General features: G+C 34.6%; 6 protein-coding genes across 31 annotated transcripts; 2 read left to right on the top strand and 4 right to left on the bottom strand.

The window, feature by feature from the left end:
• Positions 1-52: 52 nt before the first annotated feature.
• LOC124946383 (dual oxidase maturation factor 1) lies at positions 53-9,496 on the bottom strand. 8 transcript variants are annotated; one of them, XM_047486975.1, is made up of 10 exons: positions 4,127-5,026; positions 3,910-4,023; positions 2,453-2,644; positions 2,150-2,357; positions 1,971-2,028; positions 1,739-1,873; positions 1,066-1,285; positions 784-995; positions 511-706; positions 53-329 (listed from the first exon to the last, which is right to left on the bottom strand). In XM_047486975.1, the coding sequence occupies exons 4-10, from the start codon at positions 2,312-2,314 to the stop codon at positions 146-148; spliced, it is 1,170 nt and encodes a 389-aa protein (XP_047342931.1). In that variant the 5' UTR covers positions 2,315-2,357; positions 2,453-2,644; positions 3,910-4,023; positions 4,127-5,026; the 3' UTR covers positions 53-145. The 8 variants fall into 8 exon arrangements, with proteins under 8 accessions (XP_047342931.1, XP_047342930.1, XP_047342936.1 ...); XM_047486974.1 differs by having other exon boundaries at positions 3,678-4,023; XM_047486980.1 differs by lacking the exons at positions 3,910-4,023; positions 4,127-5,026 and adding an exon at positions 9,391-9,496.
• LOC124946378 lies at positions 2,850-14,556 on the top strand. 12 transcript variants are annotated; one of them, XR_007100035.1, is made up of 5 exons: positions 2,850-3,545; positions 6,285-6,335; positions 6,586-7,002; positions 8,673-13,781; positions 13,882-14,556. XR_007100035.1 is itself a non-coding variant. In XM_047486954.1 (5 exons), exons 3-5 carry the CDS (start codon positions 6,320-6,322, stop codon positions 12,755-12,757), a joined length of 4,518 nt encoding a protein of 1,505 aa, XP_047342910.1. In that variant the 5' UTR covers positions 2,851-3,545; positions 3,746-4,178; positions 6,285-6,319; the 3' UTR covers positions 12,758-14,556. The 12 variants fall into 12 exon arrangements, 10 of the variants coding, with proteins under 10 accessions (XP_047342907.1, XP_047342910.1, XP_047342911.1 ...); XR_007100034.1 differs by having other exon boundaries at positions 14,500-14,556; XM_047486954.1 differs by adding an exon at positions 3,746-4,178 and having other exon boundaries at positions 2,851-3,545; positions 8,673-14,556.
• On the top strand, positions 13,465-15,289 carry LOC124947256 (smoothelin-like protein 2). Its single transcript, XM_047489161.1, has 5 exons — positions 13,465-13,594; positions 14,500-14,575; positions 14,728-14,851; positions 14,935-15,086; positions 15,169-15,289. The coding sequence occupies exons 1-5, from the start codon at positions 13,465-13,467 to the stop codon at positions 15,287-15,289; spliced, it is 603 nt and encodes a 200-aa protein (XP_047345117.1).
• A 549-nt stretch (positions 15,290-15,838) lies between these two features.
• Positions 15,839-17,720, bottom strand: LOC124946389 (geminin-like). 4 transcript variants are annotated; one of them, XM_047487005.1, is made up of 6 exons: positions 17,501-17,720; positions 17,264-17,321; positions 16,775-16,857; positions 16,549-16,682; positions 16,288-16,460; positions 15,839-16,219 (listed from the first exon to the last, which is right to left on the bottom strand). In XM_047487005.1, the coding sequence occupies exons 2-6, from the start codon at positions 17,315-17,317 to the stop codon at positions 16,160-16,162; spliced, it is 504 nt and encodes a 167-aa protein (XP_047342961.1). In that variant the 5' UTR covers positions 17,318-17,321; positions 17,501-17,720; the 3' UTR covers positions 15,839-16,159. The 4 variants fall into 4 exon arrangements, with proteins under 4 accessions (XP_047342961.1, XP_047342958.1, XP_047342959.1 ...); XM_047487002.1 differs by having other exon boundaries at positions 16,775-16,890; positions 17,501-17,719; XM_047487003.1 differs by having other exon boundaries at positions 17,264-17,719.
• Positions 17,721-17,966: 246 nt separating this feature from the next.
• Positions 17,967-19,535, bottom strand: LOC124946391 (geminin-like). 3 transcript variants are annotated; one of them, XM_047487009.1, is made up of 6 exons: positions 19,371-19,535; positions 19,153-19,181; positions 18,652-18,773; positions 18,430-18,563; positions 18,170-18,342; positions 17,967-18,075 (listed from the first exon to the last, which is right to left on the bottom strand). In XM_047487009.1, exons 2-6 carry the CDS (start codon positions 19,165-19,167, stop codon positions 18,016-18,018), a joined length of 504 nt encoding a protein of 167 aa, XP_047342965.1. In that variant the 5' UTR covers positions 19,168-19,181; positions 19,371-19,535; the 3' UTR covers positions 17,967-18,015. The 3 variants fall into 3 exon arrangements, with proteins under 3 accessions (XP_047342965.1, XP_047342964.1, XP_047342966.1); XM_047487008.1 differs by having other exon boundaries at positions 19,153-19,237; positions 19,371-19,517; XM_047487010.1 differs by lacking the exons at positions 19,153-19,181; positions 19,371-19,535 and adding an exon at positions 18,970-19,112.
• Positions 19,536-19,728: 193 nt separating this feature from the next.
• Positions 19,729-22,566, bottom strand: LOC124946388. Of its 3 annotated transcripts, none has more exons than XM_047487000.1 (3): positions 22,416-22,566; positions 20,784-21,069; positions 19,729-20,577 (listed from the first exon to the last, which is right to left on the bottom strand). In XM_047487000.1, the coding sequence occupies exons 2-3, from the start codon at positions 20,931-20,933 to the stop codon at positions 20,194-20,196; spliced, it is 534 nt and encodes a 177-aa protein (XP_047342956.1). In that variant the 5' UTR covers positions 20,934-21,069; positions 22,416-22,566; the 3' UTR covers positions 19,729-20,193. The 3 variants fall into 3 exon arrangements, with proteins under 3 accessions (XP_047342956.1, XP_047342954.1, XP_047342955.1); XM_047486998.1 differs by having other exon boundaries at positions 20,742-21,069; positions 22,416-22,565; XM_047486999.1 differs by lacking the exon at positions 22,416-22,566 and adding an exon at positions 21,321-21,766 and having other exon boundaries at positions 20,742-21,069.
• Between the last annotated feature and the right edge of the window lie 400 nt (positions 22,567-22,966).

Genomic DNA, 22,966 nt, shown 5'->3' on the forward strand with positions numbered 1-22,966 from the left:
AGGTATACGTAGCTAGTTTCGAGTTTTATTGAGTGAATTGCATATATATATATATATATATATATATATATATATATATATATTCGTATATATATATATGTATATATTAAAATACATTTATTTCTTTTAAAATCAAACGCAAGTATCAAGAGTTCAACATCCTTCTTGGCGCCGGAGGAAAGGGATAAGACCAATTGCTCTTACTAGGATCATCGTTATTACGTTCCTGTTGAAAATCAGAGGATTTGTGAGGAGCATAAGTTTTATTTATCACGCCCTGCGTATCCTCTCGATCCGTATTTCTGTTTTGAAGCTTCGACGACAGCTGACTGAAACATTTCATTCTTTATATATCTGCCTAACATTCGTACGAGATAAGAGGATGAATAAAATATGACGAAAGAACAAAACCGATATCGACGTTATAACTTTATAAAAAAAAAAGTTTTATATAAATAGATTAAAAAAAAAAAAAAAAAAAAAAAAAAAGGAAAAGAAAAAAGAAAAAACCTCATGATACGATCGCCCAAGGAATCCTCAATTTTTGGCAATTTTCTTCTAACATTTCTTGTATCGAAACTCTCCTCGATGATAACATGTCTATCATATGGAGTGTCATAATCAACTTCGAGTATAGTTGAAAATTGATGAGGAAATATCAAATCGATCGCTGTCACCACGATTCCAGCGAAAAGACATCCGATACCTATTAAATATCGTCGTAAATGATATATTTTGTATATCCCGTGAAGTGTGAAAAATACGAACGATTTAATCTCTCACCTGCAACCAAAACCAACCAATAATTCCAACCCATGTCGAAGGCGAGAATCGAACCGTCTATATGAGCAATTAACGGTTCGCAAGGTAGTAAAGCCCAATAAATTAGGTTTGTAGAGAGCATACACAATCCTGTCATGATCATACTGTATGCACCATAACGTGGTACGACCATAAGCAATAAATTCATCATACACCAAGAAGCAAAGGTTGTCCTAGGGAAATAGTCAAATTATCATTGTTTGATATCCTTTTAAAACGTTTCAATTGTAAATAAAATCTCACCAGAGCATTATAGACGCATAGTAACCAGCTTCACGATATTTGCTACCCCAAGAAAATCCTTCCTGATGAAGGCTAAAATATTCCGCTAGGGAAACGATTGGAAAAGGAGCTCCTTGATAGAGCGCTTGTTTGAAAGCACTCGTCATTTCATTAGAACCCCGCCACGAGAATCTCTCATTATACTCGACATCGTCGTTCGTGTGTTCACTGTCTGGTAGGTCTGATGAAGGCAATCAAAGGACAGATTAGCAATTAAAAGAAGGAAGAGAAAGAAAAAAAGAGAGAGAGAGAGAGAGAGAGAGAAGAATGGTTGAAAACGAATGAAATATGTAACTCGTGAAGAAAAAAAGTTTGTACGACACGAGATTCTCTCATTTTAAGACGTCATCGGTATCAAACGTTTTCATTTCCGAGCACGTCCGAATGTAAGAGATTCAGCAACAGCATTTCTAGGATAAACTTTTCAATGTGCAAACGTAGACATGTCGTTCCTTTTAAAGGGGATCAACCAAAAGCTAATACGTTTCGTTCGTACATTTTTCATTTCAATTTTTAAAGGAATTTATCCTTTTGTAAACTTCTTAAACTTTTGTAAACTAACTCCCTTGGAATTTCACTACACTTTCGTCATAATCGTACGAAGTAGCAACAGTCGTTTGATATTGTGACTCACGTTTGTAGGTAATGTTGATATGCATGAGTCCAATGTAACCGCCGATTTGTGCTTTGGTTCTATGCCTGGAGAAAGCACTGTACGAACTAACGATGGTTGCCGAACTGGTGTGCCAAGATGAACCATACTGAGCGACTTTAAGCAAATTAATTTAATTTGAATTTTTTGTAAAAAGTACCACCTTGTATGTTAATCAACAAGGTCGATACTTTGAAAGGAGTATCGTACAGACCTTGAATCGTAGCTCCAACGAAGAGGCTCAGGGTTACAATCAGGAACGTAGTTAGTCTCTGCAAATGTCATTTTGACCAGATTTATATTCTCCACATATTTCATTTTTCTTCTTTTTTTTTTTTTTTTTTTTTCCTTTATTTTTTTTCACTTTCTCTGATAAAAATTAATTCAACTCACTTCCTTTCGTATACCAGGAAATATGACTAGAAAGGCTGTGAATATTGTACCGAAAATAACGAAAACGATAACAAGAGCAACATCGCCAGTGACGGGTGTACGATTACTATAACTATAGAGAGTCGGTCCACCATCGTTTCTGAATGCATCGAACCATCCCTTCATCTTCACGAATTTTCACGAAGACCACTGAGCTAGTATTTATTTCCTTTCGAACATTAACAAAAAAAAATATATATATATATGAATTGACGTTAAAAAATCAATCGACTGAATCCAATTAATGCATTTTAAAGAACTTACTTTGTGAAATTTCGAACGTCAGCGTCTTCTCGTTAAACTATTTCGCCGTTTCTCCCTGCTTTTGTAACCCGACAAGTTTCACGTTGCATCCTACGATCTTCCTCAAGCCATTCAAGGACAGAATGATTCCGGTAACGTGATTATATTCGAAGCGATGGATCCTTTTTATGGTGATACGTGCACCTGCGATAGCTAAACGAAAGACTGAAATATAGAACGTATACTGAAAGACAGCAGTAGGTCAACGGGTTCTCTCGCTTTGAAAGTAATTTCCACCATCGAGCAACGGCCTCGTCGGTGGAGGGACAGAACTTGGGACAGGTGGGGCGTTCTTCGCTTTGCGCCTTGCATGAAAGAGAAAGAGAAAGAGAAAGAGAGCAAAAGAGAGAGAGAGAGAGAGAGAGAGAGAGAGAAAGAGAAAGAAAGAGAGAGAGGGAAAAAGAAGAGAAAGGAAAAGAATGAAGAAAAGAGGGAGAGGAATGAAAACGTATGATCGTGTGCGAAGGATTACAGATCAGCTGTGAGAAAGCGCAGAGAATGTATGCCTCGTGCTCATCATGTATTTCACTTTCTTTTGCTCGTTTTCTATGATATTCTATAAATCTTTATGATGATCCATAGGGATTCAGAGATATCGATGCTTGATCGAACAATGTCGATCATGTATGCACATATCATATCGTACCTCTTTTTTTCTATGCTTCATATAGTAAAAAAATCGATCTCTGCGTATATTGAAATTTTTTCCAATTGAACATATTGGACATGTTGGATTTTACGATATATCGTTGTCGCAAAATCAATTAAATGGAATATGTTCTCTTAATACCTGGTATCAACTTTGTCAGTCTATGGTCTCTGTTCGAAATTCTTTTTGATGAAAAAGAAGACAATAGAAGAAGAAGAAGAAGAAGCAGAAGAAGATGGAGAAGGAGAAGAAGAAGAAGAAGAAGAAGAAGAAGAAGAAGAAGAAGAAGAAGAAGAAGAAGAAGAAGTAGAAGTTCCATTGAAAGAGGAAGAACCGGTAGTCCGGTCTTCCGCATGCTGTGGAGAGAATCGGTCTCCACGTTAGCGTCTGTGGACAGGATACAAGGTATGCATCGAGAGCATCTCTCTCTCTCTCTCTGTCTTTCTCTCTCTCTCTCTCTCTCTGTCTCTCTCACTCTGTCTCTCTCTCTCTCTCTTTCTCTCTCTCTCTCTCTCTCTCTCTCTCTCTCTCACGTACATAGCGCCGGCAATAACTCGGGCTATTTCTGCTTGTTTAATTCGGTCCGGGTGACGCTATGCCTTTAGGCAGCAGCTTGTGGCAGAGCATCATCCACCGTCGTCACCGACGCCACCTTCATCGTCGTCGTGGTCCTCGTCGTGGATCGTCGATCGTCGTTGCCAGGGAAAAGCAACGAGAAGAGAAGAGAAGAGAAGAGAAGAGAGGAAAAGAAAAGAAAATAGAAGTTTACGGCGAGTTGGCAAGAAGTTCCTTTTAGTCCCTTCGCGAAGAAGACAAGGGAGATCACGGATCCATCTCTACTTGGCCATATCCCTGCTTCTGATCTTTTCTTTCTGTCTATCTTCTATATATATACGTACATACATACATATATATATATATATATATATATATATATATATATATACATAGTCATATATAGATACATATACATCGATCTATCTCACTTCTCAGTCCTCACACACGCTCGTCGGCTGCTCTTACTCTGAGCATTGGAAGGTAATCGATTGAACCATCTTTTTTCCAGCGAGCCTTTAACCGCACGCGGTCGATCGATGTGTCAGGACCACCACCAACCATCCTACTCTACTACTCGTGCTATTCGTACTACTGCTGCTGCTGCTGCTGTTGCCGATGCTAGTGGTAGTGGTAGTGATGATGATGATGATGATGATGATGGTGCTGGCTGGTGCTGGTGGTGGTGGTGGTGGCTATGTTATTGCTACTATCGCTTGCTATCGGTGGTTTTGCGCTTTTGTGAGCGATATACCAAAATCGTAATACGATTCGAGTCGGAGCCACGTAAAATAGCTTCTACGATAACGGCATTTCGTGACGCGTTATTTTTGGGAGGGAATCACTCGTTGTTGGAACAGACGAACGGATAAACGATTTTCGGTATAACGATGAAATGTTGATAGATATCAGGGAGAGTGAAAAGTTTGTGGTTTGAGGTGTATCGAAGAGATATCGGGCTATCGATATACGAAGGCTATCCGAATCGAATCATTTAACGTTAGTCCCTTGCTACCACGAGATATTTCCTTCTTGCTTTGGTATCGGTCCAAAGCCGAATGCCCGAGACTCAATCGTGTTGAGTCTTTTAAATAAAAGTCGGAGGCGGATAGAAAAGTTCGTGGATCTAAACGATAGATCGTTGAATCATGAAGAGAGGAAAAGGGGGTAGGAAAATCGAGAGATCCCGAAAGTCGTCGCCGTCTTTATAGTCGTCTTCTTTTGGCCACGTCATTGTCTATTCTCGTGATCGTGTTTTTTGATCAGACACGTTGGTGGTGGTGGTGGTGATGGTAGTGTTAGCAATGGTGGTGGTCCATTGTATATCAACCACGTTTCAAAAGAATTTCACTCAGCATCCCTTCCCTCATACTTCTACAACCTATCTTAAGAAAATAATTTATTCATCCAAATATTGTTAAGAACGTTCGTCGAGCCGACAAAATTGTATAATTTAACTTCTTTTCTTTGCCTCAAGAAATATTCTTAAGCTATGAGTAAACAAAGAGAAAAAGAGAGGTGAACGTGTATCAATGAATAAGATTATGCAATAAAACGTTCTGAAGATAGCAGGCTTGGCATCGAGCGAACGAAACAAAAAAAAAAGGAATAGATTAGCATTGACGATCGATCCTTAAATTGGCTTTAACACTTTATTAAAATATTTTCTAATAATGTATTTAGAAAATCTCTCTCTCTCTCTCTCTCTCTCTCTCTCTCTCTCTCTCTTTCTCTCTATCTCGTTCTGTATAATTAGTAATCCTCATATCGAAAGTCTTGACGTCATTCAACAATACTAAACAATAGGATTTTATGTAAATCAAAGCAAAGACGAAAAGTCGAAGAAAAGTCACGTTCATTCGTAAGAATTTTCCAGATCTTGGATCCAGATGAGATTTTACTAATTTCCGTACTCGCGTAAACAGGTCAAAGTTATTTTCGCGCTCTAGCCAAAGAAGCTACGCGATGGCCAACGCCTTTAAACCACGGTGAAATGCGTAACGATGATCGTCAAGACGCGAAACCGCTCTGGATTCTTCCGCCTCGATGAAGAATTATTCGCGAGGCTACAGTGCTTGGCATACGGCCAAACAAAAAGAGAGAGGGAGAGATAGATAGAGAGAGAGAGAGAGAGAGAGAGAGAAAAAGAGGGAGAGAAAGAGAGAAGAACGGAGTATGTTTCTAACTTGTGCCCGTGTTTGGAGACCAAAAATTAATCGAATGCTCTTGTGATTAATCGTATCGACCTTCGTTGCAACGTCGTCGCTTGAATTGTTTTTCTTTATCTTTATTTTTTTCTTTTTTTTTTTTTTCTTTTTTCTTCTTATTCTTTTTCCTTTCTTTTTGAGAAAGAAACTTTCCACGTTCCTCCTATATCAAACTCGTATAGAACTATTTATCAATTTTAAGAGTATATTAATGTAAATTTTATAGAGTTATTAGAAATAGTCGTGAGAGTAAAAGCGTAACGATCTTAATCTTCTTTTACCTTCTTTCTTTCTTTCTTTCTTTCTTTCTTCTTTTCTTCCTTTTGCTCACGATAATATAAAAAGGGAAAGGATAATTAAAATACTTTCCTTTTACTTTCAGACTCTTGGTCGAAAAAGAGGTGGATTAAGAGAGACATGTCCAATGCAGAGGGTAAGAATTATCAAGATTATATATATACATATCATATCTACTTATCTCTGACATTTTTCGAAGTAAATGCATTCGAGAAAAAGAAGAAAAAAACAAAAGGAAGGAAAAAAAGACAAAACAAACAAACAAACTTCAAAGCTGTTTAACAAAAGCTCCGCTCTTAGAATAATCTATCTTACAATCTTTTTTATATTTCAAACGAGAAAGAAAAGATTCTACTGCAAGTACATTCTCGGTTGGTTGGTTACAGTAATCGTGACGGAGAACGATGAGATTCGAAGTGAGATCGAGGAGAACCGGAAGGAGGAGGATGAGGATGAACGGAAGAGGAGATCGACCTCGGTAGATTCGGAAGTCGTCGATGAGCTACGGCTATTGTCACCGAAAGAACAGGAGCAGGAACAGGCTCATAAAGAAGAAATGGAAGAAAAGAAAGCGGAAGAAGAAGAAGGAGAAGAAGAAGAAGAAGAAGAAGAAGAAGAAGTCGATAAAAAAGAGAAAGACGAGGAGGAAGAAGAGGAAGAGAAAGAGGAAGAGGAAGAGGAGGAGGAAGAGGAGGAAGAGGAGAGATCAGAAGGAAAAGAAGAGAGAGTCGAAGAGGAAAAAGATGAGGATCACAGTGAGAAGTCACAGGGAATCGTAGAAACGAGGGAAACTTTGGAATCAGGTACGTGATGGATCGCCTTCTTTTCGATCGATCTTCTTGATCGCGTACATATAGACATATACGTAAAGTCTCTCTATTTCTCTTTGAGGGTAAAGCTTCCACGACGCAGAACGTTAGCTCGCGGCAGCTGCGAGGCGTTGAACGAGCGAGCGACCGAAAATAAATCCCACGGAGAATACCGTGCGTTTTAAATAAAGCGAGAGCGAACGATGGTCGAAAGCGGTCAACCCGTCTCTCTCTCTCTCTCTCTCTCTCTCTCTTTCTCTCTTCTGCGTACATCCTCGATTTATACATATTCGTTCTATCCATTAAACGTCTATCCACCGGTCGATTTATTCCATACGTTATAGGATCCTCTTTCGCTAGCCTATCCGTTTGTTTTTCCCTTCGTTCGTTCGTTCGTTTATCCCTCGAGTCTCTTCTGTACCAGCCTTCCCCTATTTAACCGCTTATCTATTCCCTCTTCTTCGTTCTTTCAGACGTTCTTCCTACCGCAAAAAGTCTCTTGCTCTTCCTTTCTCTCTCTCTCTCTCAGACAGTATGAACATGTACAAAAGATTCGTAGTCTGCCAAATGGGCAACCAGCAAACAGTAAGACACAGTAGTAGTTATTGTAGAAGTAGTAGTAGTAGTAGTAGTAGTAGTAGTAGTAGTAGTAGTAGTAGTAGTAATAGTAGTAGTAGTAGTAGTAGTAGTACTAGCTAGGAAGCAAGCAGTAGTAACGGGTAAGACGAGAACACATTTGGATAGAGCGAAGTAACCAATCGCAAGAGGAAAGCTCGCGATCTTTTACCCCTCCGGGGTTATAACAACGCGTCCTAATATCAACACACATCTGGCCACGCAACGGAGAAATTTCGTTCGCTGTGCTTTCAGTCTACTTCTCGACCTTCGCGATACGCGTTTCGTCTTTGCTCCACTCTCTTCTCTCATTTTCTTTTTCTATTTTCTCTCTCTCTCTCTCTCTCTCTCTCTTTCTTTCTCTCTCCCTCCCTCTCTCATACACACAGAGGAGTTTTCTATTTTTTAAAATTTTTCACTCTAATATCTCTCTTTCTATTTTATTTTTAAATTCACAATCTTTTTTCACGCCTACTCACGCGTAAAAATAGATTCGACAATGGAGATTCAACGTCGCGAAAATGCACGTATACACGTGTCGCGCTTTTTGTCACGGTCTCTTTCCCTCCGTGAAAATGGCAGCAGACGCAACCCGCCAATCAACACGTTTTCCTGTGCGTGAATCGTTTAATCATTTAAACCGTGCTTTTTTTTTCCTGATTCGTAACGAAAGATAGAAAGAGAAAGATAGATTAACCCTACGATCCATCGTTTTTCGATCTTCCGTTTCTCTCTTTAATTCTTTTTCTTTCTTTCTCTCGTATAACATTCCCACACACGTCTGTTTTATTTTCATCCCGAAGAGTATTCTTTATACCACGCGAAATAAATCTATTAAAGAAATAAAAAGGAAGGCAAAGAAAAAAAAGAGAGAAAATAGAAAGGCGTCGCTCGCGCGTTCGATTTGATCTTCAATTAAAAATAGAATGTTTTCGCGAGAATCTTCTTACGAAGGATTCCGTAACGATTCGATAACGAAGGGAGGAAAAGAAGCAGAACTAATTCCATCCATCCATCTTTCCTTTTTTTTTTCTTCTTGAATCTTTCAGCCAGATCATTTGACACGACGTGCCTGCAGTCGTCGAGATCGGCCGATCGTGTGACCGAACCAGCAAGTTCCTTGTTCAACGAGAACGTATCTTTGGCTGAGCCACAAGAGGAAAAGATAGATACGAGGGTAGGGGTAGTAGGCGAGTCTCTTCCGATCAACAGCAGCAGCAACAGCAGCAGCACCAACATCACCACCACCACCACCACCACTACGACCACTACCACTACTACCACTAACAGTTCAATTCCAAGAGCAACGACGGATCAGGGCAGCAACGAGAAGCAAGCAGTCGGTGAGTGGAATTCATTACCGGTACTGGTAGAGCGCCTTCGTTCGGTGCTCGAGCTCTCGCTCGCGATAGCCGATACATCATCACCGATCAAGGAGGATCCACGAGAACTTGCTCTCGATGTCAATGATTCACGAAAGGTCCGTTCCATGGACGAACGATCAACCGCTAGCAAGAATAGCAACGGCAATGAACAAGACCTGAAGAATGACTTGAGTTTCCTCGAGGATCTTTTGATGTCCGATATACACACGGCCCTTTCCCGTTTAAGAGAAACTCTCGAAAGGATCGACGTTGGCGCGTTAACAAAACACGGTGCTGCTTCCGATCCAAGTAGTAAACTTCAACTTCTACGGCTAGTGTCGAGTTTACTTTCGCGATTAGAGATGCCACGTGAATCGCAGAAGGAAGAAAAGAAGATTCTTACGCAAGAGGAGAAGCTAAAGTCTTCTCTAATAGCTACAACACCATCCGTGACCAATCGTAGACGACGAGCTAGCAGACATACCATTGGAGTCTCTGCCGAAGAGTTGGCATGTGCTAGGAAATGGTTGCAGGAGGATAAGAATTTTAACGACGTTACGCCGTTTACGAAAATAACACTCTCCCCGTTGTTTTCCACTACGTCTAAAGCTATCGATTCTTCCGAAGAAAAGCCAAGACCCGAAGAGATACATGACAAATATACGAAGGACGCCATCAATCATCGACAATCTTTGCGCGATAGAAATAATATTGACAAAGGTCTGGAAATACGTCCACGTGCTGCTCCTTTCTATGCCGATAAAACGGACTTCGTCGTCACCCAGTCGACGATCGCGTCAAACGAAGTGACTCATCAGTCTCTACGACCTAGTCTCGACTCGAGAAACACATTGGATAACACGGAAGTTGGCAACGTAGAAGTTGGTCGTGTTGGCAGATTGGCTGCGGCTCTTCAGCAACGAGTAGAATCCTCGAGCAAGTGCACTTCTTCCAATCGATTCACTGCGAAAAAGTCGAAGATCAAACGAGCCAATACCATTGACATTCCAAGTTACCTGAAATTACAAGCTGAGAGTTTCAAGCAAGAAGGTAGCGGTTGTGTATCCTTGAAAAAGCCTATAAATGTTAGTGATAAGGCAAACTGTAATTCGATCAATAGCATGATCATACCATCCTTCCAGCCGAGAACTGAAAATGATAGAAAATTCATGGCATTGATTAGCAAGAATAACGATACTCCTATATTTAATCCACCATCATCGTTCAAATCATTTGGCTATACAAAAACGATGGATCCATCATCGGTAAGCAATGAGAACTGGAACAGTCGTTTTTCCAACATCAAAACGGCCTTCGACAAAACGACGACTTCTGGTGATGAGTCTGAACAGCAAATTAACAAGCATAAGCTTCCGAAACGACCACCAATAGTTCCTCAAGGGACTCAACGGTATAATCCTGGAAAGGAGAAACCCTTCAACGCAAATGTCTTTTGTAACTTTGAACACGATACCTCTAATGTTAATCAATCGATCTCTCCTGGCTTCAGACATGCTCCTTCCTCTCCTTTTCGAAGGATCGAAAAGCCAACTGGTATATCGAACTTTGTTAAATCTTCACCGATCTCTACCAATCCTCCTAAAATCAATATACCCATGCCTGGAAATACATTACGCGAGAAAGCAAGAAAGATGTTCGATCGTGGTACCAACAATAGCAACGTTCAGCAACGAGCTTCGGAATACAAAGTTCAAGTAGATGGAAACTCTGAGAAACGTACCTTTCCAAGACCGCCTTGGATCGAACATGAGAAATCATCAAGTGCAACGATCGCAGAAAATGGGCGTCTCGATTATCGTTCATTCTGTAAACAATTTGCACCTTTCGTTAGCAAAGGTACATCCTCGTCAACCTTGGAAAAACCATCTTACGAGCCCGACGATATTCATCAACAAAATTCGAAATTGTGTCAACCTCGAAATGAATTGACTGGTGAAACAAATAATCCAAACATAGTGGATGGAAAGATTTCGTTCAAGATGATACCAAAGGATTACAATCGTTATAATATTCAAGGAACTCGTGATTCTCGGGATTTTATTCGTAAAACCGAAATTACAGATGGATCTCAACAAGTTGACCTTACTTTACGTGGCAGTGCATCGGTAGCTGTTCAAACTGGTGCTCAGGATGAAAATTTCGATGAGGTTAGATCTTTTCGTGTTGTTCCAAAGATCTCGAACGGGCCACCTTTGATTTATAGCAATGTCTCGATACAAACATCAAATGATGTGTCCTCTAAAATTTCAGAAGATGTTCATACCTTTCTTTCGGATAATCAGAAAAGTCTTGGTGAGGAAAAAAGTCATGAGGATTATCGTTTGCGAGATGAATCAAATTGTGTTTTGCCGGTAAAAGAAAACGTTCGCGAAACTGTGCCTTTTCACGATTATCGTTCCGATACGATTGTTACGAATCCACGCGTGCAAAATCAGACAGCTTTCGTGAAAGCTTACGAGCCAGTGTCGAAAGTTGAACAAAATGAATACGAATCAGCGAAAGTGAATTATGCTGAAGATGATTTACCTCGATCTAAAGACTACGATTATTTGGATGCTAAAAATATTCAAAATCAAGACATAAGCGAGGAGGAAGGTGTTGTAACGAGATATACATGTGCTATTGCTACAGTGGCGTCCGTTGAAAGTCCAGAAATCCAAGGGGAAGTCGTCGAAGCATCGTACTCTAGGGATTATTCGACTCCGTCTGTATCACCTGTTCGGTCCAATTCAAGATCGAAAGCAAGTAACGACGAAGAAGTCGACGAAGAAATACGTAGACACAATATGTTGCAACAGAGTTTGATACAACGACTCCATCATGAACGTTGTACGATGATCGATCGTCCATTCAAACAATTACCTATCGATTATCAAAATGAAACACATGGAAATACCAGAAAGGAACAACAATCCTATGAACAAGGTTATTACGTAGCTCCACGAAGTAATAACGAATATATACAGATGGAAAATGTTAACAGACTCGAATCGATCTCACCCTCTCCTCTATCCAATCAATTTAAACGTATCGGTAATCTATCTCAAGCAAAGAAATTTCTTTTACCGGATTTACCAACGAGACAAACTCAAGTCACACCGTCCACATCACGGGTTGTCAATCAAGTTTCAGCACTCAGAGAAGTTTATGAACAACCAGTTGTTGTTCCGAACAAACCTATACGTAAGGAACGATCACCTGTACCGAATGGAACAAATCCAATTGATTCCAGCGACGAATATTTAATGTCTTGTGCCAATCAGCCATCTAGATCCATCGTTCTATCAAAATCCGAATCTTGGCATCAATTGGCTCTGTCCAACAGTTCTTCTCGTATTCCTCGTACAAGCGACTCCAGTCCGTCATCATCGAAAGTTTCTTGCTTACCTAAACCCCCGAAACCTAGATCACCATCCTCCATGAAATTTCGAACGAAACAATTCGAGGCATCTTCCGATAGCGTTAAAAAGATGGAGGACAAAATAAGAAGATACTTCGATAGTCCCAATGAAAGTTCAACGAATGAAACAAAAGAATCGAAGAAACGTTCCTCTCCTCGTCACGCTCATGGAAAGTGCATGATCGGTCTATCGAGAAGTCGTACCTTGCCTGGTATCTGCGAACAGAAACTCGTCTTGACGATACCACCGACACAAGTACCTCTCCTACAAGTTAACAGTGCTGACGTCGACAAGGTCTTCGACGATATCTTCCAGGAAGCCACGAGGATGGACAGTCAGCATTGCTGACCGATCAACTTTATCTCTCTCTTTCTCTCTCTCTCTCTCTTTCTTCTTCCTTTTCTTTCTCTTGCATCGACCACTTGTAATGGGTAGCGGTAGATGCTACGAGTACGCAAGAAATTGAGTTACGATAGAAAGTTCTTCGCGTGCGAATCCGATCCATCGATCAAACACAAGATACAATGTGATTTTTATACTTGTGTTATACTTATTCTTTTATTGTTATACTTGTTATTGTTATTGTTATTGTTATTATTATTGAAAACATCGTCCATAACGATACCTATGTATATACCAAGTATCACGTAAGACGATGACCGTGTTCATAAGCCAAAGACCGTGTTAATATCGTCGAGTGAGAAATAATTCAAATTGAATTATCATACTTATCCTTGGTTTAAAATACGATCAAAATATAGGGGATGTTGGAAGTGCTTGCCAACCAAAGAAACGTATTCTAGGACGAATTAAATGACGTGACCATCATCTACCTCTATGAATTTTCGTCGGAAATAACGAAAAATATTGGAATAATTTATATCGAAATAATCTATGTGGGAATACAGTAAATCTGAAGATGAATAAAAAAAATGATCGATTATCGTCATACATCATCGGTATGCATCAGTCAACGATTGCCAAATGGGAAAAAAAAAGATAGAATTTTCTAGGATTTGGACTTGAAGGACTAAAATTACTTTGGATATCCCATTATGTTACAACCCCAAAGAGATTTCATCGAAAAACATAAGGCAAAGAGTTCGAAGAATACGAGGCAATTCGACTCATATTATTTGGCTAGAAGGCACCGACTTTTGGCAATCATTTCGCAAAAGCATAGACGTACATATATGTCTTTTTTTCTCTTTCTCTCTAGCGCATTTAATCGCACGTATGTTTCTACTTCGTCTTTTGGACGTAGCCACACGTTCTAAGGACACGTTTTAAGTGAACAAGAACAAGAAAGAGAGAGAGAGAGAGAGAGAAGTAGAGAATCGCTAGAAGGTCGTACAGATCCCCGAATAAAGCAGTGAGTCACAAAACATCTTTCTGTAGCTCCTTTTGTTGCGCCAAATAGTGTTATAGTTTTCTCCACACTACTCTGTACAATGTGTGTGCGACTTTTGTAGATTATATTCGTAGCTGTGTGGCGTCATATAATAGCAGTTGTACAGTTAACATCATCACCACACTCAACTCAATTCGCGTTACCTACGCCAGGATCTTCCTGAACGGGGACATCTGCCGTCGTTGCCAAGCCTCGAAATTATAAATTCCTGTTGCTGCAAATAAACACGTTACACTTCACGGTTTTAGCATGCATCTACATAAATAAGACAATTTATAGTTTACCGTGAATCCTTTTTAACAACGACGATGATCCAATGAAGAACAACACTATCACACGAAAGACAATTGGAAAGCTTGGAGTGAACTTCCTCAAGATCTTGAAAAACCTTTTGTCTCTCTATCTCTATGCCTGGAAAAGCAAGCAAAACCGATGTTGATTGGCCGACACTTGAACTAACTCACAGCTTTAATAGTGATATAACGACATAGTCGAGAACGTTTCAAAATCCATCCCAGTTAACTATAATTATACTCTGAAAGGAAACTTTACTTATTATTTTGAATTAAAAGATTGATACTGACGATTTTTGAATACTTACAAACTAAAGATTTACACTTGCAAGTGTGAGCAACTCAATCGTACAGAATTCACCGATAATCACATTTTTTTTTTTCAGCCACCAAGAAACCATTATCGCCGTTTGCCAAATTTCGTCAACTCGATCGGCAATATAGTTCTTCTTTGCCGTCAAGGTAATTATCATTGTTCTTGGTCATCCCAACGAAAGAATTATATTCGAATGTAAAAGAAGAGCTCTTATCTCGTTATCTCTTCTATTATACCCTAAATTCCACTCTATTGTGTCTTCTAATGTTTTGTCTGTCCTTTCCGATCTCCGATCCAGTCCCATAAAGTCGCCAGAAAAGGAGTTTCGTTTTAGATTTACCGAACCTACTGTGACAAATAATGCGGTACAGATAAAGGAACGATTGTTATCTTGGTGCCGTTCCAAAACTAAGGAATATGAGGTAAATAATAAATATCAAGTTTCATATAAATTATCATTATCAGCTTCATCATTAAAATTAATATGTACATCACTGCTTTGCAGAATATACAACTTGACAATTTCTCGACAAGTTGGAACAATGGTTTGGCATTTTGCGCTCTGATTCATCATTTTAGACCTGACGCCTTTGATTATCATTCGTTACGTCCACAGGACCGCAGAAAGAACTTTGATCTGGCATTCAAAACGGCTGAGTGAGATATCCTCTTAATTCCATTATACTTCTAAAACAAATCAAAAATATATTATGTATATTTATTCACTGTGTTTATATAGTGAAGCCGGTATCGCACCATTGCTCGATGTTGAGGATATGGTAGTTATGCGACGTCCAGATTGGAAGTGCGTCTTCACTTACGTTCAATCCTTTTATCGGCGTTTCAAGGACGAGGATTGAACGAAAAAGGCTTTAAGATATATATATACATATATATATATATAGATATTTTTTTCACTATAAATCTTTGGCTCCTAGCAGACCTCGCAAGTTAAATAATTTACATAACGTAATACTTTACGAATCACTAAGAGATAAAACATAATTAACAATTAGATATTGATACAAGAAAAATTAGTAATTTATTTTGTTTTGTTAATTTCCTACTTTTCCAATGAACTTTTTCATTGTAATGTTTCATAAATTTTCACATAGATCTATGAATTATTTTACATAAAAATGTAACCATCGTGCTAAAGTATAAAGACACGTTGTTACATACTCTTCTACTATTGACTATTATCAATAGAAAAACGTTTTTAAATAATTATAATTTTTTTTTTTTATTTCTTTTTTTTTCTTTTTTTTTTTTTTTTCTTTTTAAAAAGATATAATTGTTACTAAATAAATTTATAGAGACTATCTCTTAAAGTTTCATATGAGTCGTTACAAACGTTTCATCATTTTTGTGTAACTAAGAAAATTATTAAATATATAATCACGTGCGACTCAATGAAAAAGTTATATATTTATTTTATTTCACAATATAAAATTGACAAGGTTCTTTGTTATAAATATAATATATACAGACAGATGAAAAATTAGTACAGTCGGGCAACATAAACGATGTAGGTAAGAATGGCGTAAGTTGTGCTTCTTTAAATTATTTAGAAGATAATAAAAATTATTATAGCTGTTAAAACTATTAAACTCTAATTATAAAGTATATATAAATTTATTTAGTCTTAAATCTCTGTTTAAGCTTTCTTCCAATATGGAGATAATGTATAAAACTGATATTTTTATTGCTCTTAAAAATCTAATATAAAATTAAAGAGCACTATCTTCCAAAGAATTGTGTATGTCATTTCTGTCATCCTCAATCATTTCCTGTAAATAAAAAATTATGATAAGAGCCAATCATTAACTACTAATTACAATATATTTTGTTATCTTACTTGTAATACTTCAACTAAAGCTCGTGTTTCATCCAACATTTCTTTACATAAACGATTTTCTTCTTGCAAGTTTGATACACGTTCATGTAGTTCTTTGTTTTCTTCTAATGCATCATCAAGAGCTATTCGTCGTCTTTCTGCTAATACTTCCCAATAATTCTCACTTGGACTAGCTATGACAAAAAACATAAAAATATAATCAAAACCTTTATAACTTCATAATATTATATACATTTATTACAAGAGTAATTCTGTACATACCTTCAGAGGTCAAATCTTCTACTTCGATTTTAATTTTTTCTTCCCTGTCTGTTTGAACTGCCTTATGTTTGTAAACAATTTTTTTACGCGTTGTGCAACCTTTTTTTGGTTTCTCCGATGTGTTTCTAATATCCCTGAAATACAAAATCGTAACATAATATAAATTCTTAAATGTAAGTTAAATTTATCGCATATAAAATATAAATAAATAAATATATTTAAATACTTTTTTAGTGCATTTTTTAAGGGTAAATCTGCTTTGAACATTCTTCCAGCACCCACCAGGTTTTCTTTGTCAGTAGCTGCTGGCTGCAAAACGTGCAAAGACATTCTGACCTTAGCCTGTTTTGATAAAACAGAGAAAATTGTGATATACCACCTTTGGTCGAACAAAGGCACGATTAATCTAATCTTTTATTAAGATGTACTCTTTTCAATAATTACATTAGCATTTTTTTGATAAACAAACATTCTTTTAAATATTTCTACTAATATTTCTTTATTTAATAATTTAAATAGAATCAACCGTCACATATGATAAGCTTTTATCATATATTTTAAGTTGTTACTCAAAATATTAAACAAAAATTCATTCTTAGACTAATCTATTTCTTCAATTTGTTTCATAAGCAAAAGAATCTAATTTGTGATTAAACCTTTGAACGATATTGATGAAAGAATGAAAAGAAAATAAAATAAAAATATTTACACTAACCTCTGAATTAATAATTTTGGCGCCAGAAACTTTCGTTTCCCCCGTAGGTTTCATGATACTGATATTTGAAAGTAAAAACAAAATCTGTCTGTACGTAGAGTATAAAATCAATCTTATTACTAAAATATTTTAAATATTAAATGTATAGTTATATTATGAATAAATGAAAGATTAAGATATTTTATAACAATGGAAATTATAAAACTCTTCAAAACACATCGAATTATCTTTAATAACCATATGAACTTCCTTGCAAGAAATTATTCACTTAGGGCTTGTCCAGGTGACTGAAAAAGAAATTAAATCTACTGGAATCAAAGTTCAAAACATTGTAGCGACATCTACATACAGATGTCGTGCTTCTCGACAGAATTAATAAGCGACTAATATTATATCGTCAGGGAGGAACGTTTAAAAAATAATTACATGTAATTCTATAGAAAACTTATATTTTTTTATTTCATAATATGAAATTCACTGTAATTATAAATGTATAATATATAAATATTAATGAAAAATTAATAATGTCGGATAAAGTAAACGATGTAAGTAAAAATGATGTAATTTGTGCTTCTTCAAATTATTTAAGAATTAATGAAAATAAACACAAATAATTCAAATTGAACTTGAATATTGAACTTTAAATATAAATGCAAATTATTTTAGTCTTAATCCCTGTTTAAATTTTCTTCAAATATTAAGATAATGTATGAAATTAATATTTTTATTACTCATAAACATCTAATATAAAATTATAGAGCACTATCCTCCAAAGAATTATTTATGTCATTTCTATCATCTCCAATCATTTCCTGTAAATAAAAAATTATGCATCATCAGAACCAAACATTAACTACTAATTGTAATATATTTTATTACTTATAATACTTCAATATGTTATCTTACTTGTAATACTTCAACCAATGCCCGTGTTTCATCTAACATTTCTTTACATAAACGATTTTCTTCTTGCAATTTTGATATACGTTCATGTAGTTCTTTATTTTCTTCTAATGCATCATCAAGAGCTATTCGTCGTCTTTCTGCTAATACTTCCCAATAATTTTCACTTGGACCAGCTATAATAAAAAGATGAAAATATAATCAAAACCTATATAACTTCATAATATTATATACATTTATTATAAGAGCAATTTTATATATACCTTCAGAAGTCAAATCTTCTACTTCAATTTTAATCTTTTCTCCTCTCGCTGTTTGAACTGCTTTATGTTTGTAAACAATTTTTTTATGTATTGTGCTTTCTTTTTTTGGTTTCACTGATGTGCTTTTAATATCTCTAAAGTATAAGATCTTATAATAATACTAATTCTTATAAGATAATTTTATTGCATATACAATATAAATAAATAAATATGTTTAAATACTTTTTTAATGCATCTTTGAGTGTTAAATCTGCTTTGAGCATTCTTCCAGCCCCAACTAGATTTTCTTTGTCCGTAGCTGCTGGCTGTAAATTTTGCAAAGATTCTCTGATCTTTGATTGTTTCTATAAAACGGTGAAAATTATGATATACCACTTTCTTCGATTAAACAAAAACACGATTAAATTATTCTTTTACTAAATATGCTGTTTTTAATAATTATTTTTCTTTAGCATGCTTTGATGTTAAAAAAATTCTTTTGAATATTTCTATCAATATTCATTTATGTAATAATTTATATAATATTATCTGTTACTTTACGTATACTTTTATCACATGTTGTATGGATTGGAGAATAATTATGTTAATCTATTTCTAAAATTTCTATTATTTAAGTAAAATATCTAATTTACGATAAAATTTTTCTACGATACTATGATTAAATTTTTTTTAGTTATATTTACGAACGAATAAAAAAAATAGAATACAAATATTTACACTAACCTCTGATGTAGTCATTTTGGCGCCAGAAACTTTTATGTCACATTTGCATGATATCAATGTTAGAAAGAAAAAAACGATCTGTTATCTACGTAGAATATATAATCAACTTTATATTAATAGAATTATATTTTAAATATTAAATTATATATAATTATATTATGGATAAACGATAGATTAAGATATTTTATAATAAATATTTTTCATATATATATTCATACCTTTCACGCCTTACAATGTTGGCACAAGTTGTATATAACCCTTCAAGCAACCATAATTCAAATTGTATTCAGGTAATAAGCTGATATATGTTAAGAATTATACAATTATTTTTTTCATTCATAATTACAACAAAGATGAAATAAATTTATTGTACTCATAATTTTCAGTTTTATTTTTAAAACTACACGAAGAATATTTTATAGAAATATTATTGTTATTTGATTCTTTCAGAGTTTATCGTAGGAATGATTCTTATAAAAAAAAAAAGAAAAAATAACGACATTTTTTATGAATAGACAATTTAATCATATATTTTTCTTTCCTTGGCAACTTTTTAATACCAGCACTAATAAAAAATAAATTTTAATATATATCTTTATTGATAAAATTATACTTTGATAACATATACTTTATTAAATATAAAAATAAAACCTCTATAAACCTACATTGTAACAATAAAATACTTGTACTATATGAACAAAAATACATGAACAATGACTATCTAATTGTATTCTATTATTCATTTTTTGTTCATTGTATAAAACGTTAAGCTTCCACCTTTTATCTTGTATAAAACATACTTAGTCTTACTTTTGATTTTTGTTAGAATATTTTCTTCTACATTACAAACGGATTAGTTCTTCACTAAGTCGTTATTAATAATTTGATAACTTGAATTTAAGATATTCTTATACAATTTAGATTATTTTATACAAAAAAAAAAAAGAATTGCCCTAATGTAAAACTGTAAACATGTTACACTTGATCAATATATGACACAGTACAATATGTTACAAGATTAACATTTTCCATTAAGATATTTCATGTAACTATTCTCTTCATATAATTACACTGCCGAAAGAATTTGTGCATCCGTTTTTGCTGCAATTTTTCAACACGATCCATACATGTCTCATTCTGACAAAGAGCACAAAATTCAGAAGATATAGCGTGGAATGGCGAACGAAAATATACACCAGCATTTTTTAATGACTTATTTTTGTGATGTGCCCAAACATGTAGAATAACTTCAAAAATCATAAGTAATGCCAGAAACCAACGTGAATATATGATAGCTGGTAGAAACAAACAGATGGGATTTACTTGTCCGAAAGATGATCCAATCGGTACAGGTTCCATTTCCATATTATCTAATTTACAACCAGATTTCTTAAACATCATATTATCTTTCACTTGTTTTGGTATCTGCAATAAATTATATTAATATTTAATCCAAAGATATATATTTGAAAGTAAATTATAATTTAATAATTCTAAATTACAATAAAAATTGTAATTTAAAAGGTACAATTAATTGTACCATATGTCCTTAAATTAAAAAAACAAAAAGAAAAAAAAAGAATTATCACCTGAAAAGGTACTTTTCTATTTCTTTGAGTTGCAGTCCTTACGAAATTAACTTCAGGTTCACCAGTTTCAACATTATTCACTGAACTAACAGGATCATGTATCTCTAAATTGTCCCGAAAGGATTGCATCAAGCTTTCGCCTGTTTCTTCATCTATGAAAATTTGCTCCATAGCGTATGCACCTTCGACCATTTTGTAAAATCGTTTTACTTGAAGGAAAAAATTAAGAATATACGTAGAAACGTACGAATAAGGTCTCTGAGGTCACTTCCCGGACGTTGATACGTTTTTATTCTAATAAGTTTGTTGTTGATCTGAAATAAAGTTTCTGAAAGCAATCGAAAATGCTAATTAATATCCCCCGTTATTTATTTCAATTTCATTATTAATTATTTATTTTAATTTCATTATTAATTTCAATATTAATTTAATTCATTTATTTATTAAAGAGAAAAAAGAAAGTAATTATGGATTTATATCGATCGATTCGAAAGGTTTACGGGAATTAAAAGACGAGTTTGAGTTAAATATTGTGAAACAAAATAAAAAGAATGTATGATGATTAATAATTATATTTACAATGGGTAAGTAACAAATATAAATAATTCCATTGTCAGATAGCACGTAAATAGATATAAATCTTTGGAAAAACTTTTAATTAGAAATAAGAGAGGTTAACACATTGTTGTACAAAAGAAAAGAGAGAGAGAGAAAGAGAGAGAGAGAGAAAAATGAATTGCATCAAGAAACGAATGAGAGTCGAACTTTTTTTTCTCTTTTTTTTTTCTTTTTTTTTTTTTCTTTTTTTTAGATATATTTAGACGTGATCCTGGTGTAAATAAGATGTGCTTTCGAAACTGGAATCATCGTCGACGGGATCCGAAAAGCAAGTGCAACATACAAATCCATATTTTCTGCAGAGAGACGCAATGTAAATGCAAACTATATGAAACATACAACACATTGTTTTTTTTTCTTTTTCTTTTTTTTTTTTTTATGATTTTATTTGTATCCCTGACTATATTTTAACGTAAGAACACAATAACGAATTTTTAACTTTATCAACCGTGACAACGAATTAAAAACTATCATTAAACCGGCTTCAATTTACAAAAGAAAAAAAAAAAAAAAAATCAACTTTCATTTGTTTCTCACCTTTTGATACTCATGAGTTTTCTATCTCGTTTCTTTTACAATTTAAAATAAATAACCAATGTGTTTCCCATCGTAACAATTAAGAAACGTATACTATATGTTTTAAAAACTTATTTCCATTGTAGACTTTTAACCATTAATATTTCAATTTATTTTAAATTATCACATTTTTAATACGATTAATACAATTGAATTTATTTCACATGCATTTGAACACAAAGCTTTGTATACAATGAAACGATTAAATAAGGTTAATTTATGTTAAAATAATTAATTATCTCTTGACGTTTTTAACTTTTTCACAAATTTATTAAATCTAATTTATTTCCTGGTATTATTTAAAAACAATATCATGTTTAATCTTTTTTAAATGCGAGATTATTCTGTCTCGTTAGATAACGGAAAATAAAAAAATATATAAAAAATTATCGGCTACGATAAAAGAAAGATTATAATATTTTACGAAAATGTTAATAGGTTAGATGAATTTTTTTAAATTATTATTATGAAGTTGCTTACGTAAAAAAAAAGTAAGTATAAATCAAATCCTATAGGAAGTATAAATCTGAATTAATCGGTAATAAAATATACACTTTCTTCTTGATAAGAGCAACTCATGAAATGTCTGCCATGACTGAAGGTAAGACATCTACACAAAAAAACGGAATCTATAGCATATGAGAATAACAATTAAATAAACATTCTATATTGTTTAATAATGAAACTTTTTATCTTTTTAAATTTCTATCAAAGAAATAATTTTCATTTAAACCTAAGATAAATTATTTCGTATTATAAAATTGTTTATTTGTTACAAATTTAACTTTGACAATTCCATTGTAACCAATCATTTCTTTGATCGGAATATTTTTGACGTATAATGTTTTAACTGTATATAATACTGCCTTATGATTGGTTGAGAAAATAATTCTCAAACTTCTAATTTTCACGGTACTAAGAGATGTTACATAAATATAATAAAAAGATACAGATATTAAAAAAAAAAACGAGTAAAATTTATATATTTCCGCGATACAGGATGAAATAATTTTGTCTTAATTAAACACAAC

The sequence above is a fragment of the Vespa velutina genome, chromosome 2 (genome assembly GCF_912470025.1).
Source record: "Vespa velutina chromosome 2, iVesVel2.1, whole genome shotgun sequence".
In the NCBI taxonomy this organism is placed as follows: domain Eukaryota; kingdom Metazoa; phylum Arthropoda; class Insecta; order Hymenoptera; family Vespidae; genus Vespa; species Vespa velutina.